Source organism: Lolium rigidum, chromosome 2, assembly GCF_022539505.1.
Source record: "Lolium rigidum isolate FL_2022 chromosome 2, APGP_CSIRO_Lrig_0.1, whole genome shotgun sequence".
Lineage (NCBI taxonomy): Eukaryota > Viridiplantae > Streptophyta > Magnoliopsida > Poales > Poaceae > Lolium > Lolium rigidum.
In genome coordinates this window covers 224,947,416-224,962,396 of record NC_061509.1, presented here as the reverse complement: position 1 = coordinate 224,962,396, position 14,981 = coordinate 224,947,416, and the positions used below count along the sequence as shown (strand labels likewise).

Genomic DNA, 14,981 nt, shown 5'->3' with positions numbered 1-14,981 from the left:
ATCAAATGCATTTTCATGTTGAATCTATATAGTGTTAAATACCGATAGTTTTTTATGTAAAGATGTCAAACTTTAGATTTGTTTGATTTTACAAAAAATTGTGCAGTATCATCCTGTTTTGAGGAACCCAGGTAGTATAGGATACAGCATCCATACATCCGCCATTTACCATTTTCCTGATCCAAACCGTAGTATAATTACCCACCTCGTATCGCAGAGCCAAGAACGGCGAGTAAAATACGAACTAGCAAGAGATGGCGCGGCGGCACGCCGCGCCCACTGTGGTTGCAAGTTGAAGAATAAAAGATAGAATAAAGGAAAAAATTGTAGTTTACCATAAATAAAAAATTGAAAGAAAGTTCTTTCAAGTGCGTTTCATAGTTTCATGAATGTTAATTCATCGTTTTAAGTATTATTTGAACGTGATTGTCGGTGAAATCATCTACCAAACAAAAGTGTAGATACATGTGGATGTGGTACATTTGTCGGTAAATTGACGTGCATAATAGCTGTCAAGTTTGGATCTATCTCAAATTTAACTACACCATTGAATATAAACGAAACAATAAAATCATGGATTCAAAAACTCGACACACACTTTGTAACCAAATTCTACTGGCCCGTGAGATGGAGTCAATGCAACGGGGTAATGGTGTGAAGAAGATACATTCGCACAAAAGGTGCTCGGCTAATTAATAGCAATAATACAAATGGTTGGTAATTGAGCCATTTTCACATATACCTACCATCAACAGCCTGGCGCAAGCAAAAAAAAATTACATCCATTGGAACCAGCATACAACCTCACATTGTAGAGCTCGGATGCCGAACCCAGTGCCATCCATCGAGCTCGCCGCCTGGCTAGGGCATCATCCAGTGGAGCGCGGGCTGGCCGGATGGGTAGGACGGAGACGACGAACGGGCTACAACTCTAACGGGGAGAGCTGGCAAGGGAGAGACCATGGCTCACTCGGGCAAGGAGGAGCTTAGGCATGGGGATGCCGAAGGAGTCGGCAAGAGGGAGTCAAGTGGTGGTGTGTGGCAGCACGGCACACCCATTTTGATGTCGTGACCTTTTGTTGTATATAGTTTGTTTCAGCGTTCCATCAACTTGGCAGATGCGAGAAAAGGTTGGCAATATAAGGAACTATCTAAGAAAATTAGTGGATATATTTAGGTGATATCACTGATACATAGTTTTAGTGGGCTTAGCCAGACAGCGTTGGTACATGGCTAGAGTTGCATTATAGAGGGGTAGATTCTAACCTACACTACTATCGACAGATAACGACAGATACTTTGTGTGGCACCTTAGGGCATTAAAGGGGGAGAGGAGAGTTTGATCAGATTAGCACTTTGGGCACACTGATTATATTAAAAATCTTCCAGATGAAAAGGGCACAGTAAGCAAAGAACTACAGGATGTGGATTGGGTTGATCTGCTATCAAAAGGTAAGTTACTCTTGTCTAAGATTTTATAAGTGAACTTTCTTTGCTTTAATTACACGATTGTAACGATTTGCTCTCAACTTCCTTCCATCAGTTACAAAAAGTTCCTCCATCAGTTAGAAAATGTAGGCATGAGTTTGCCTGTTTAGTTGCAGATTTCTTTTATATAAGTAAACAAAAATTGGAGGGAGATCAGAAATTGGGTAACAAAGATCATAGTTCATTACTAAGTGAATCGATCACAATGATCAGAAGTAATAAAAAGATACATAAGACCAATTACTACTTTCTGTACATCAATTCCCAATGCATAGATCAACATAAGACCAAGGACTATTTTCAGTACATCAATTCCCAATGTATAGAGCAACATAAGACCAAGGACTACTTTCAGTACATTGATTCCAACTGTACGGGGCAACGTATGCCACATGATAGAGACTACTGAAGGTACCATAACGCAAGACCAACTGGTAACACAAAAGCTCTTATAATGGAGCGATCTAAACTGCCTTCAGTACATCATTTTGAAGCCACAGTTGATACTTGATCCTAACAATGACAACAGATATTTTGGGAGCCAACCAAAGCTCAGACATTCAGCTGCAGGTTTCATCTTTCTGAATAGTTGTGTATTTTTTCACTTCAGATCGAGACCAATTCCCTTAAAAGAACAAAAAGGATACTACATCCGCCACCATTGAGACGACAAAAGGAAGATTGTGCTCGCCTCCTTGAATATGAACATGTAAAGCATGTGAAGGCTAACATATCACTGTATGCACAGGTAATCAGCTGAACATTGGCATCTACATGGGCATGTAGGGCGTCCCTTATTTTCCTTAAAAGTTGTATTGCTAGCTTAAGACCTTAGAGAAACCTGTAAGGAACAACAAATAATCTTGTGCATTAAGTGCTAGAATATACTGACATAAAAACACATAGAGCAATAGCAATTCCATTCTGCAGTGGTAAATCAACGAAGTGCTAAAAAATGTGCCACCGATTTTTTGTAGTAAGTGGGTATGATGAGACCATCATGCACCTGAAATCTTTAGTATGTCATTTGCAGGGAGCAATCATAGCAAGTATTTTTAACATTGATCGAGCAATCATAGCCAGCATCTTAAACGTTGATCGAAAAATGAATACTGATTCATGGAACGCCGAGTATCTATGCGGAAATCATGTGCCAACTGCCAAAAGTTGTAGGAGGTACCTAATGGACCTTACAGTATAACTATCTGAAAATCCTGGGATAGGGATTACAAAGCCAAAGTTTACTCGTCATTTCCTGCTTAGGTCTCCTCCAAATTTTCATGTCTTTTTTCACCACTCAAGTATCAGGTCTTTATTTCTTGGCGTCAAGATGTTCTTTTCTAATTCGCAAAAAGTTCTTTTCTACACTTCAATAGCCCGCAGCAAGGAAACTGCCTGTACAAACTGAATGAAACAGAACAAACTGATGACCATCTTAATATGCTTAAATGCTAGCAACTGGCACATGTAAATCAGCTTACCACCAAGTCCAAGCATACAAGAATTGCCACTTATTTTGGTTCATTTACGTACGTTCTTGATCTTGTAAGCCCATTGTTCCAACAGGTGAGCCTCCTGAAGATTCCTTTGTAAACTTCTTTTCACAGGTTCTTGTAATTTTCTTTTGAACGTGATACTACTTGATTTCAAGTTTCTGACAATGGCCATTCATTCTTGTGAGCCAATAGAACAGCTACGGGGCTGATCATTCCACCAGCTGTGCACACATGTTTTTCACTTCAGTTAGAGTTAGAAACCAACTTCTGAAAATAAGAGAACAATGCTAGAAGCAAATATGTTAAACCATAAGCAAAATATAAGTACAGCCATCATTTTCAGTAACTCTGACAGTCCAGTCATACTTGCACAAAGCAGGAACAATTACCTAAGCACAGGTCAGCCAGCTGATGTCGCCACGACACAGATCTCCTTTCAATGTCATGGTGGCGACCAACCCATGTTCACCTGTCCACTCACACCGACCATGCACTCAGAGGTACTGCATCCATGAAGAAGTCATCATGCTGTCATATTGGGAGCATATAAATGGTAAGGAACCACCTTTGGATGTCAGCCGGAGCAGGATCTTGTTCTTCAGGCTACCACAGACGCTTGTTAGTTGCCTTCTCTTCTCCCCCTTGGCGGCTACAGCTGTTGTCTAGGTGACAAAGAGTAGAAAATATTGACAAATAGATAAGCTCTGTTGTTTCAATTTCCATGCTCATTGCAGGGCCTGGCAAAAAAAACTGATATTTTCTACCTGAAGATTACGCTAGATACATCTTCGCAGATGAAAATCATGAGATATGACAGAAAAATGGTGCTGAAAACCGCATGAGCTATATGGCATAGGCACATGTTGTTGCTCGCTGAACCACTCTTTGAAGAGAAACACCAACCTCTATACTTTTAGAGCGCATTGGATATGAATAAATGGCAAAACGAACATGAACCACATTGATAAAATATAGCACATATTTATCAATCTTACAGTACTTATTATTTTCCTAGAGAAGAATCATTACTATGGAGAATATGCAAAACAAGAGATGGATGCATGGGTGCGTAGTCAGTTGGTAATTATTCACCTTACTCTTCTCTGCTGCAATACCGGCATCGTCCGTCCGCAAGTCAGAAGGAGAGGCCGCGGCAGAAGCATGTCCTCTAGAGACATGACCCGAAGGACTATCAGGCCGGCCACGCGAAGAAAGAACAGCATCGTTGACCTGCAGACCAGTTCGAAGGGCGGAGGTTGCAGCCGCGGAGCAAAAGGTAAAGCCTAACAGGGCAGAAAAAAACCTCAAACTGATGCAACTAAAAGGGCACATGATGGCAAGAACGATGAACTGGACCATCCACGCCAAGTGTGGTGACGGGCGCGGGGCGGACCCAGTGCGGCAACCACCTCCAGACCTGCAGGAGAAACGGAGGCGCTCGGCGGCCTGCCACGTTGGCCACGCGGAGCAGCAGCGGCGGCGCCCAGATGAAGACCGGAAGGAGAGGCAGCCGCGAAAGCACATCGCCGGCTGGGACGATCCGGCGACCTACCATGGCAACTACACGGAGCAGCAGCAAATCAACAGCAAATCAATCAAAGCAAGTCAGAGGAGAGCAAAAGAGGGAAGAAATCATAGAAGAATAGGCTAAGCCGGCAGGGAACGGCTGACCAGGCGGCGGGGAACGAACAGCCTTGGTGACGATTGTGACGGCAGAGGACTGGACCAACGCCACGACTGCCGAGCACGGAGAAGGTGGCCATGGAGAACTCGGGAGCAGCAAATCTCATGGTAGCAACGACCGAGGAGAAGGGGCGGCCGATGGAGGAGAACGGGAGGTGGATCTTTCGATGGACTCCACGCATCCATCCATGGGAAAGAGAAAAATCGAGAGAGGCGCTCAGAGTAGTACGTGGCGCGGGCCACGCACGCCTCGGTACCAGCCCGAATCTGCTAGATTGTTTGATAGCGTGAAACCAAGCACCGCTTTGACCAGAGATGGAACCCGTCATGCACCTATGACCGCTCTACCTTTATCTCAGCTACGGCCACACCAAGAATACACCAAGTCATCCCACTGTGTGTACATGGTGAACCACAAAAACACTATGCAACACCGAAAATACATACAGAAAAGAAACATCAAGAATCAGATCATTTAAAACAACACGTGTTTGCACCACGTTAATTCTCACATAGTCTCAAAATTAGGAGAAAAATCGATGTTGTTAAGGTTTAATATAGTAGTTATGAAGTCATGTTGTTTATTTGTTGCTGAGAAAGTGCATTCATGTTTGCGGCTCGGGTCACCGGAGATTCAGAATGTAGATGGACGCGGATGTCCGCGGACTCTCTTCGTCCGTGTCCGTCAGAATTGCTAAACGTCGTCGCGGACGGGCCGTACTTTTCAGACGGACTAACGGAAAACTTCCACGGAGCCTGCCAGGCCCGTACCTCCTGCAAGAAAAAAAACAACGAAGAAACAGAGCACCAGTCCTTGGTTTCTCCGTCTCCCTCGATAGGGCATGCCGGCGCGCCGCCACAGCTGAGCCGGCGCCCCGCTCCTTGCCGCCAGCCTGCGCTCGGCTCATCGCCGCCCTCCACCCCCTCGTCCCATGTCCCGCCGTCACTCTTTGATCCTTCTCTTTGATTCTCCCGCTCCGGCCCGGCCCGACCGAGCAAATCCTCCGCCGCCTCCTCGTCTCCAAGGCTGGCAGCCACGTCCGCCCGCCACCAGCTCGCATCACGACCTCGCGTCGCCGCTGCGCATCTGCCACGAGCTCGCGCCGCCACGGACGCTAGTAGCAAGATCAGCGACCATGGCCGTAGCAGCAAGCTGCGCCCGGGCCTCGCATCGCCATGGCAGCAGCAACCTTCGCCGGTGCCTCGCGCCGCCACGCCAGCCAACAACAACAGACGCGCGGCAGCAGGCCGGCCACGCCAAGGACGCGCGGCAACGGCGAGGACCAACGCCACCACGGCCAGCCAGGGACCCGATTGCTTTTGTGTTTCTATGTACATGGACCCGATTGATTTTATCTTCTATGTACAGGGACCTGATTTTTTCTATGTGCATGCAAATAAATTAGCTTAGGCGGTATGTCCGTATTGTCCAGCGGACACAGCAGGCAGGTGAATGTGTTTACACGGACTCCACGGACAAACAAATTTGCTTATGCGGCTCAGACGATACACGCCACGGACTCCACGGAGGTGTCCGCCTGCATCCTGACCGGAGATGAGGAAGAACGTAAAACGTTTTTGTTCTTCTCGATGAGGTGGCTGAGTAGACAGAGACAACCCTGATGACTCTACCCACACCCGGCGGGCGGTACACGAACGCGAGCAAACATGGCAGCAGGAGCCCGCCTCAGCCGCTGACACCCATCCGGCAACCACGGAACGGAGGGCCCGAGAAGCGCGGCCCATTTTCCAGTCCTGGCGAGACAACCAGACCTCCACGTGAGTAACCCTTTCACTTCCTGAAACGCACGGGTGGGACCCAGCCACCACCTTCCCGTGTCCCCACCCGGCAGCGACAGGCGGTCGTGGCGCCTCGGTGGCCGTTGCCATCGCCCCGCCCCGCCTTGCACGGCGCGTCGCAGCCGCGCTCGCACGGCCCGTCGACACCCGAACTCCCACCCACCCGCGTGATCGCCACGCGGGGCCCACCGGCGCTGGATCGGCACGTCAGTGGCACATCAGCCGATCGCTCGCGTACGGTCCGGAGTGGCCGCTCGTTCCACCCACCGCGTCCACGCCAGCTCCCGAGGAAACCGCTACGGCCACCCGGCGCTCGCACACCGCGAGCCAAGAGCGGCCCCACCGCGCAGTGGGTTTCTCCCTGGTGCACGCCCAACAGGTGGCGCCGGGGTCGGGGCTCGCTCGCGCGGCGGCCCGCTGGCTGCTGCACAGCACAGGGGATCTTCGTGGCCGTGGGCGGGGGAATGTCGGAAATGCCCTTTGCCTCTTTCCTCTCGCGACGACCCCCAGCCCCGCATCCATCTCTTCTTCATCTCGCTCTCCCTCCTCGCCGCCTGTGACGTGCTCCATATAACCATCTCTCTCCTCCAAATCTCTCCCCCAAATCCGCCATTTCTTTTCCTCCCCGTCCTCCACCACCACCCCCCACCGCAGATCGACCCCGCCCGCCCGTGCGCCCCCCGTTCCCGGCCCGACCCCCGCCAAATTCCCGATCAAATCTCCCCAACACCAGCGACCGGCGTCCGCCCGTCGAAGCCCGATTCGATCGAATTCGCGCCCCGATCTGCGCTCCCCGGACGGACAGGCGGCTCCCCGGAATCGGAATCGGCCGCGCGCGGGGTCGAATTCGGGCGATCCCGCGAGGGCGCGCGCGCGCGCATGGGGGCGGATCCGCGGCGACGGAGCTAGGGTTACCCGACGGCGATCTGGTGATGGTGCAGCGCGGCGCGCGGACTCGGATCGGCGCCGCCTGGGAGGATGCAAGGCTATGCATGACGGCTGCGGCCACCGCCAGCCTTGCGTCCCGCACATGTGGCCAGCCACTCGCGTAGAGGCAGCAGCTCCACCACCGCCGCCGCCCAAGGGACCACCAGCCTCTCCGCGCTCCTCTGTTCCTCCGCTGCGGACGGCTTCTTATCCGCCCGCGCCCACGACTCCACCGCCTGCACCTGCAGCTGCGGCCGCTCAGAAGCAGGAGGGACTGCTCTCTCCACGCCCCGCCTCTGCAGACTTCTTCCTTAAGGTGCCTACTGGTGGAATACCACTCTGGGATTTTCTAAGCTCCATATGTGTGTTCTAGACCAAATCAAATACTATATGATGGGCTCGTCAAAATGGCTATCCATATTTTTTCCTTGCTTCCTAAACGTTATCCATCTATATAGAGTAACTAGGTTCTCTTCCATGCCTGATTTGAGAGGTTGGAGATTAGAATAGCAGTCTTCCGTACTTGAAATGTTTGTGGCCGAGTAAGCATATATGTACGGGGTTGGTTCTGCGCTATCGCTATATTGCTTAATAGTGCAACGTGCTTCCCTTGTCATTGGATGGAAATCCTACCTCATTGCGGACGGAATTTCTGGAACGCCACGCGGAAGCCGTGTACGAGGATGAGGCCCTGTCGCGTGCGTGTTTAGAATTATTCAGATCATATCGCTTGGCTATTGGATAGAGTTATGATGCTATGCTATTCGAATTGAAGGCGGTGTATCTACAAGCGTCTCGGTATCCGTTGCTAGTGCTATACCACATATCTATACACGTGGCGCAAGTCATGTTTTCTTGTTTTGCACTTCATTACGATAACACATTTTGCCAACCGTTCTATGTCCTTACAGCGTGACAACCGTAACCGGTTCTGCTGCAACCTGATCTTCAGTGTGTACATGTTTGACACATATCATCTTATAAGAATGAATGGATGTTAACATAAGGAACATGCCTCATTTGGAATGTCCTATGGCTTGAAACTGTTTTTTGTGGCAGCTGGCAGCTTAATGAAGTATACGTTGCTGCACGGACATTTGCTTGCTTTGCAACACGACATATTTAGATAATCCGCTACTTCTTTTAGCTGTTTGTTTATCATAAGCAGAATTTTCTCTATTTCTGATTGCATTCTGATTGCAGTTATACTGAACTGTGCCTCTAGATTTGATTTTTTGGTTCTGCTAGGGTGAAGCTTTTTTCCTTCTTCACCGTTGTTTGTGTGGCAATATGATTATGTTTTGCTTCTTAAACACTTAATAAAATTACGTATCTATTTTCCAGGACGGACGCGAATTCAGAGTCGGAGATTGTGCGCTTTTTCAAGCTGTTGATGTTCCTCCTTTCATTGGGTTGATACGTTGGATTGAGAAAAAGGAAGAAGGCTTTCCCAAGTTACGCGTAAGTTGGCTCTATAGGTCTGCTGACGTCAAGCTTAACAAGGCAATCCAGCTCAACGCTGCACCGAACGAGATCTTCTATTCTTTCCACCAGGACGAGACGTCTGCCGTGTCTCTGCTACATCCTTGCAAAGTTGCCTTTTTGCGGAAAGGCGTCGAGCTGCCAGCTGGAATCTCTTCATTTGTGTGTCGGCGTGTGTATGATATCGACAACAAGTGTTTGTGGTGGCTTACTGACAAGGATTATATTAATGTAAGTTTTACATTTTCTTTCCGTATTTTTCTGTGTCATATTCTTTTCTTATGTCTCGACTTACAATCAGGAACGGCAGGAAGAAGTAAATCGACTTCTGCATAGAACGAGGTTAGAAATGCACGCTGCAGTCCAGTCAGGTGGACGTTCACCGAAGCGGCTAAACAGTCCATCGTCTGCCCAGCAGAAATCTGGTTCAGATGATGCACAGAATTGTGGTTTATCTAAAGGAAAGAAGAGGGAGAGAGTCGAGCAAGGAATTGATCCAGCTGTGCGAGACCGTGATCGTCCCCTTAAGGTTGAAGACGGTGAACTGGGAAACCTCAAAGTAGACAATATGAAGCATACAGTCGCGAAGTTTATGACAAAGTTTACGAATAAAGGTGGACTTTGTCATGATGAAGCAGTTGAGAAGCTTATTCAGTTAATGCAACTTGATCGAACTGAACGGAAGATAGACCTTGGTGGTCGAGTACTGCTTGCACATATTATCACAGCTACAGAAAGTCCTGATTGCCTCAGGAGATTTGTGCAACTAAGGGGCCTTCCTGTTTTGAATGAGTGGCTTCAAGAGACTCACAAAGGCAAGTCTGGTGAAGGCGGTAGTCCTAAAGAAACTGATAAGCGTGTTGAAGAATTTCTGATGGCGCTGCTCCGTGCTCTCGCAAAATTGCCTATCAATCTGAACGCCTTGCAGAGTTGCAGTATTGGGAAATCTGTCAATCATCTGCGTAGCCATAGAAATGTGGAGATACAGAAGAAGGCGAAGTGTCTTGTTGAAAACTGGAAAAAGCGTGTTGATGCTGAAATGAAGTCAAATGAGGCGAAACCTGTAGTATCTGGTCAAGCTGTTTCCTGGTCAGGGAAAGGTGGTGCTGCAGAAATTACTAATGGTGGAAACAGACGAAGCGGCCTGAGCGAGACCAGTCCTAAAAACTCAGCATCTCATCATTCTTCAAAGGTTTTGACTGCTAAACATGGTACCTCCGATGCTGTTACAAAATCGAGTCCTCTCACATCTGGCTCTTTAAAGTCGCAACACCCACAACCCTGCAAATCAAATGGCGGTTCTGAGTTGCCAACAGTGAAAGAGGAGAAAAGCAACAGTTCAAGCCAATCGCTGAACAACAGTCACTCATGTTCCAGTGATCTTGCAAAAACATTTGGTTCTCCATGGAAGGAGGACGCAAGAAGTTCTACTGCTGCATCTGGCAATGCTAGTAAAACTTCTGGGAGCTCTTCACGTGTCCATCGAAGGGCAAACAGTGCCCGTCTTGGTTCTGGGGTAAAGAAAGAAGCTACCGTGGGAAGATCTACTTCGCTTGATCGGTCCTCGTTCCAGGAAAAATCATCACAACCTGGAATGGCGTCTGAGAAAGTAGGTGATACACCTCCTGATAATGGTAATAGCCATAGATTGGTAGTTCGCTTTCCGAATCCAAGTCGTAGTCCTGCTAGAAGTGTGAGTGGTGGCTCATTTGAGGACCCATCTGTCACTGGTAGTAGATCCTCATCTCCTGTGCTTGCTGATAAGCATGAACAGAATGGTCGGCGGGTGAAAATGAAGACTGAAAATTTTCAGCCTCAGTTAGCTTGTGATGCTAATGCCGATTCTTGGCATAACAATGAGATTAAAGGGGTCGCAGGTTCGGAGGAAGATGATAAATCAGCAGTCCTTACATTGGAGAGCAACAGGACAACTGAGGAAGCTGGTAAGGATGCGTCTGCATTACGAGCTGCAAGTTCATTGCAAGTGAATGAGAAAGGTATGTGCTCAAGTGAAACCAGGGGAAACTCATTCAATCCTATGAATGCTTTAATTGAAATAAAATACTCTGAAGCTCCTCCTTTGCAAACTGGAGATGATACTGCGATGAATCTTCTTGCCAGTGTGGCTGGAGAAATATCTAAATCTGAATTAGTTTCTCCATCAGCTTCACTGAGAAATACATCTACAAAAGAAGTAGGATGTGAAGGAGATAGCATTGAGAAGTTAAAAGTAGAATGTGACACAGTCCTGTCTCAGCGTGAAGGAACATCACTTGTTCAGAAAGTCATTGTGGAGAAGCAAGTGACATCTGATGCTTGTTTGGGTGGAAAGGATAAACTGAACCGGAGGGCCCACTTATCATTGCAAGACGACAATAAATGTACGACATCTTCTGGCCCGCCACCTAAAAATGGTGCAAACTGTAATGTTGCTGAATCGTCGGCAAAGACTGAAAACCAAGAAGAGGAGTGCACAAACAAGTGTTCTTCTGTACCCGGGGTTGATTCACAAGGTGATGGTGATCAAAACTCAAATATATCCAAGTCTTCTTTTATTGAGATATGTACAGAATCTAATATTCATTCGTCTGCAGGTGAAGATCACACTGCATGTGCCAGCCGTGGGACAGTTGAAAACAGCTCTGATTTTGTCGGTGCTACTTCAGGTGGCCAATCTAATTCAGTTGTTTCTACCCGGAAGTCAGAATTGCTCCCTCCTGAGGAGTTGCAATTATGTGCCCTTGATAAACAGGCTCATGCCTTGTCGAAGTCAACTGATCAAAAGCCACTTGCCGGTGGACTAGATCAGCCGGAAGCCACCGATACATGTGGTAAATTGGGTTTGAAATCTGCAGTATGTCCAGTGTCTGTTTCTCCGAAACAAGGTGAAGGGAGTATTAGCACAGTGGTCAAAGGGGACAAAAAGGAGCAGCCTTCTTCCACTTCAGCTGATGTTAACAAGTTAGCTGGATTCCGAGTTGATGTGGCTAATGGGATCAAGGACTCGAAGGATAGTTCCAGTGAATCGAGTAGCCATGTAAAACTCCAAGCTGTCACATCTCAGGATATTGGGCACATTCCAAAGAAGCTGAGTGATGACGTGGGTCGAAAAGAGGACCTTGTCTCATCAGATGAGGGTTCTTCTATAGCTGCCAAGGCCAAGTCAAATGGTACCGCTAAGCTTGATTTTGATTTGAATGAACTGGGGGATGAAGGGAATCACTCTGAGCCAGCTACCTCTCCTGCTACATGTTCTTCTGCGATTCATTTGCCTGGTCTTTCTCCATTTGTACCACCTGTTTTAAGTGGTCTGCCTGCCCCAATAACAGTAGCTGCTCCAGCCAAAGGACCTTTTGTCCCTCCTGAGAACCTATTAAGAGTGAAGCCTGAGGCTGGGTGGAAAGGTTCAGCAGCTACAAGTGCATTTCGTCCTGCGGAACCACGGAAGGCGTTGGGGACGTTTCTCACTGCACCTGGTATCGTCCCATCTGGTGCTGCGGGTAAGCAGCCTCGCCCAGCATTTGACATTGATCTAAATGTAGCAGATGACCAGATTCTCGAGGAAGACATCTCACAGAGTTCTGCTCAGACAACTGGCTCTGAATCTGGCAACACTAGAAGTCGTGATGGTCCTGTACGAAGTGCTGGCATTGAGCTTGACTTGAATAGGGCTGATGAAGTTGGAGAGAATAGTCAATTTATGTCGAACTCTTCGCACAGAGTCGAGGTCACATTGTTGCCAGCAAGACCGTTTGCAGGAGTTATACCGAGGAATGATATAAATAGCTCAAGGAACTTCTTTGATCTCAATAACGGGCCTAGCCTTGATGAAGCTAGTACAGAGCCTGCACAGAGGAGCCAGTCATCTAAAGGTGCTAGCAGCATACCATTCCTACCTCAAGCTGCTGGCCTTAGAATGAATGGTACTGAAATCAATAACATGTCACCATGGTTTCCTTCTGCCAACCCATATGCTCCTGTAGCTATGCAATCGTTTTTGCCAGCTAGGGGAGAACTGCCTTACCCAATAGAAACAGCACCTGGAACCCAGAGAATCATTGCTTCTGCGGTAGACAGTAGCCAGTTAGGAAGTGATTCCTCCAGGGCTCCTGTTATTTCCACACCACCGACCATGGTGCTACACCCTCCTGCATATCAATATGCAGGATTTCCATTCCCTTCCAGCGTTCACCTTCCGACAACGGGATTTCCAATTGGGTCGACACCGTATCCCACTTCCGTGCCTGCTGGAGTGCCATACTTCCCAACCATGGCCCCCTCACTTGTTGGGTCAACAGGTGCATTACCTGCCCAAAGCGCGAGGCAGTATGCGATGAACCGTCATGAAGGCAGCAGCAGCGATGGACATGACAATAATTGGAAATGGAGAAGACAAGGGTTCGATCTCAATTCTGGCCCTGGGGCTATAGATTTAGAAGGGAAAGATGAGCGAGTACCTTTGTCGGTTAGACAAAATTTGATCGCACAGCCACAAGCTTTTGTGGATGATCAAACTAGAATGTACCAAATGCCTGGTGTAGGAATAAAGAGGAAAGAACCCGAAGGCAGCTGGGATGCTGAAAGGTCGTCATCATACAAGCAATTGTCATGGCAGTAAAGAAATTAAAGTATAATATCCCGCAGCGACTTCAGTGTCTGGTAAGCTTTGCTTGTACTGCAATTCTGTCTTAAGACCCTACTGGGCTTGTTTTCCTGGTGAACTAACTTAAGTCTTTGTTGCTTTTATTTGCAGAGGCAACTGCATGTGGAAGCCAGGCGCGGTATTGCACCTGTTTGACCCTGCTGGGATAAGGGCTCTCACATGGATTCATGTCCGTGATGACATGAGAACGGTGGGAGGATTGAAAACTTCGCTGTAATTGCTGTAAATGTTAACCAACCATATTGATACTTTCCTGGGAACAGTTTTTCCTCAGCTTCAGCAGTTGCTTTGCTAGAGTTTTGTACCTGCCAGGCTTGCTTCTATTTTGCCCAGGAGGGAGGGAAGGGAGGGGGTATGGGTTTGGAGATGTAGGTAATGGTCCTTTGCATCTTCAAGCGCCTGAAGCCGCTGTAATTAGTTTCGGTTGCTTTTTCTTTTTTTCTTTTCTTTTGAAGTCCCTTATGATAAACTGTGTTGACATTGCCGAGCACATCTGCAGCTTAACATATGACTTAGTTATGACTTTGTACTCTGCGGGAAGTGTGACATGAGTAGATCAGGAAGTAATAATTTGCTGTGACTAACCTGTTTATCTTCATTTCGTCGTCCATGTGCTTTCGGTTGATCAAATCTGTGGTAATTTGATCCATTCTGGAGGTTATCTGCACTGTGCTGTTTACAGGGTTGGGCATCTGTTGTAAATTTGCAGCAACTATTGTCTTGCATCAGGACTACTGAGTCTTTGATCTTTGTTGGTTGTAATATTGTTGGTGCTGATGAAACGATGGTGACAGCTGCTAGTTGATCCTCGTGAGTTCCATTTTGAGCCCATGCTGGTGAGTTGTTTGCATTTCCATTTTGGCATCTGCGCAGTGTCTGACACGAGGCCAAGCAAGTGACCCGGTGATGAAAGCAAGGCATGGGAGAGGCTGGGAGCAAGGAGAGGAGGTAGAGGACTTGGCTGTCTCCCCTGCCCGCACGGACTGACGAGGTGTGATTGATCTCCCGACGCGTGACGCGACGAGGGCTCCACTAAGCAGGACAGGATGCCCCTTTAAGCACGTAAACTACTGCAGCCACGGGGCAGCAGTGAGGTGGGGAAAAAGGAGGAAGGAAGGCGACAGACCGACAGCGAGGGGGAGAGGGAAGACAGTCGCGGTCAGTGGTGTGGCCCGTGACGCGACGCTGCCATGTCCCTGTCTGCCCTGCTTTCCCATCGCTTCCCCCGCGCGCCTCTCTTTCCGCGTCCGGGCATTGCCCGTCTCCATCCGTCGCCATCCCGCATTTTCTCTCCTCTCGTGTGAAGAGCGGTCCGCGTCCGAAGCACCACGTAGGTGATGTGTGTGTCTAGTCTCCCGTCGCTTTCCTCAGCTGCCCGTCTTGTTAGACTTGGGCTCCATCACCCCCTTCACTCAGTTTAATGCACGTCCCTCTTGACAGCG

At 48.2% G+C, this 14,981-nt stretch overlaps 1 protein-coding gene across 1 annotated transcript; it reads left to right on the top strand.

Annotated features, from left to right (window-relative positions):
• Window positions 1–7,390: 7,390 nt before the first annotated feature.
• LOC124693049 lies at window positions 7,391–14,058 on the top strand. Its single transcript, XM_047226494.1, has 5 exons — window positions 7,391–7,710; window positions 8,739–9,107; window positions 9,178–11,389; window positions 11,471–13,535; window positions 13,630–14,058. Exons 1-4 carry the CDS (start codon window positions 7,456–7,458, stop codon window positions 13,492–13,494), a joined length of 4,860 nt encoding a protein of 1,619 aa, XP_047082450.1. The 5' UTR covers window positions 7,391–7,455; the 3' UTR covers window positions 13,495–13,535; window positions 13,630–14,058.
• The last annotated feature ends 923 nt before the right edge of the window (window positions 14,059–14,981 follow it).

Bases quoted from the DNA above. Each gene is read 5' to 3' on its own strand.
- LOC124693049 (XM_047226494.1), top strand. From the start codon at position 7,456: ATGCATGACGGCTGCGGCCACCGCCAGCCTTGCGTCCCGCACATGTGG. The intron at 7,711-8,738 runs GTGCCTACTGGT...TCTATTTTCCAG, and splicing joins CTGCAGACTTCTTCCTTAAG to GACGGACGCGAATTCAGAGT. The intron at 9,108-9,177 runs GTAAGTTTTACA...ACTTACAATCAG, and splicing joins CTGACAAGGATTATATTAAT to GAACGGCAGGAAGAAGTAAA.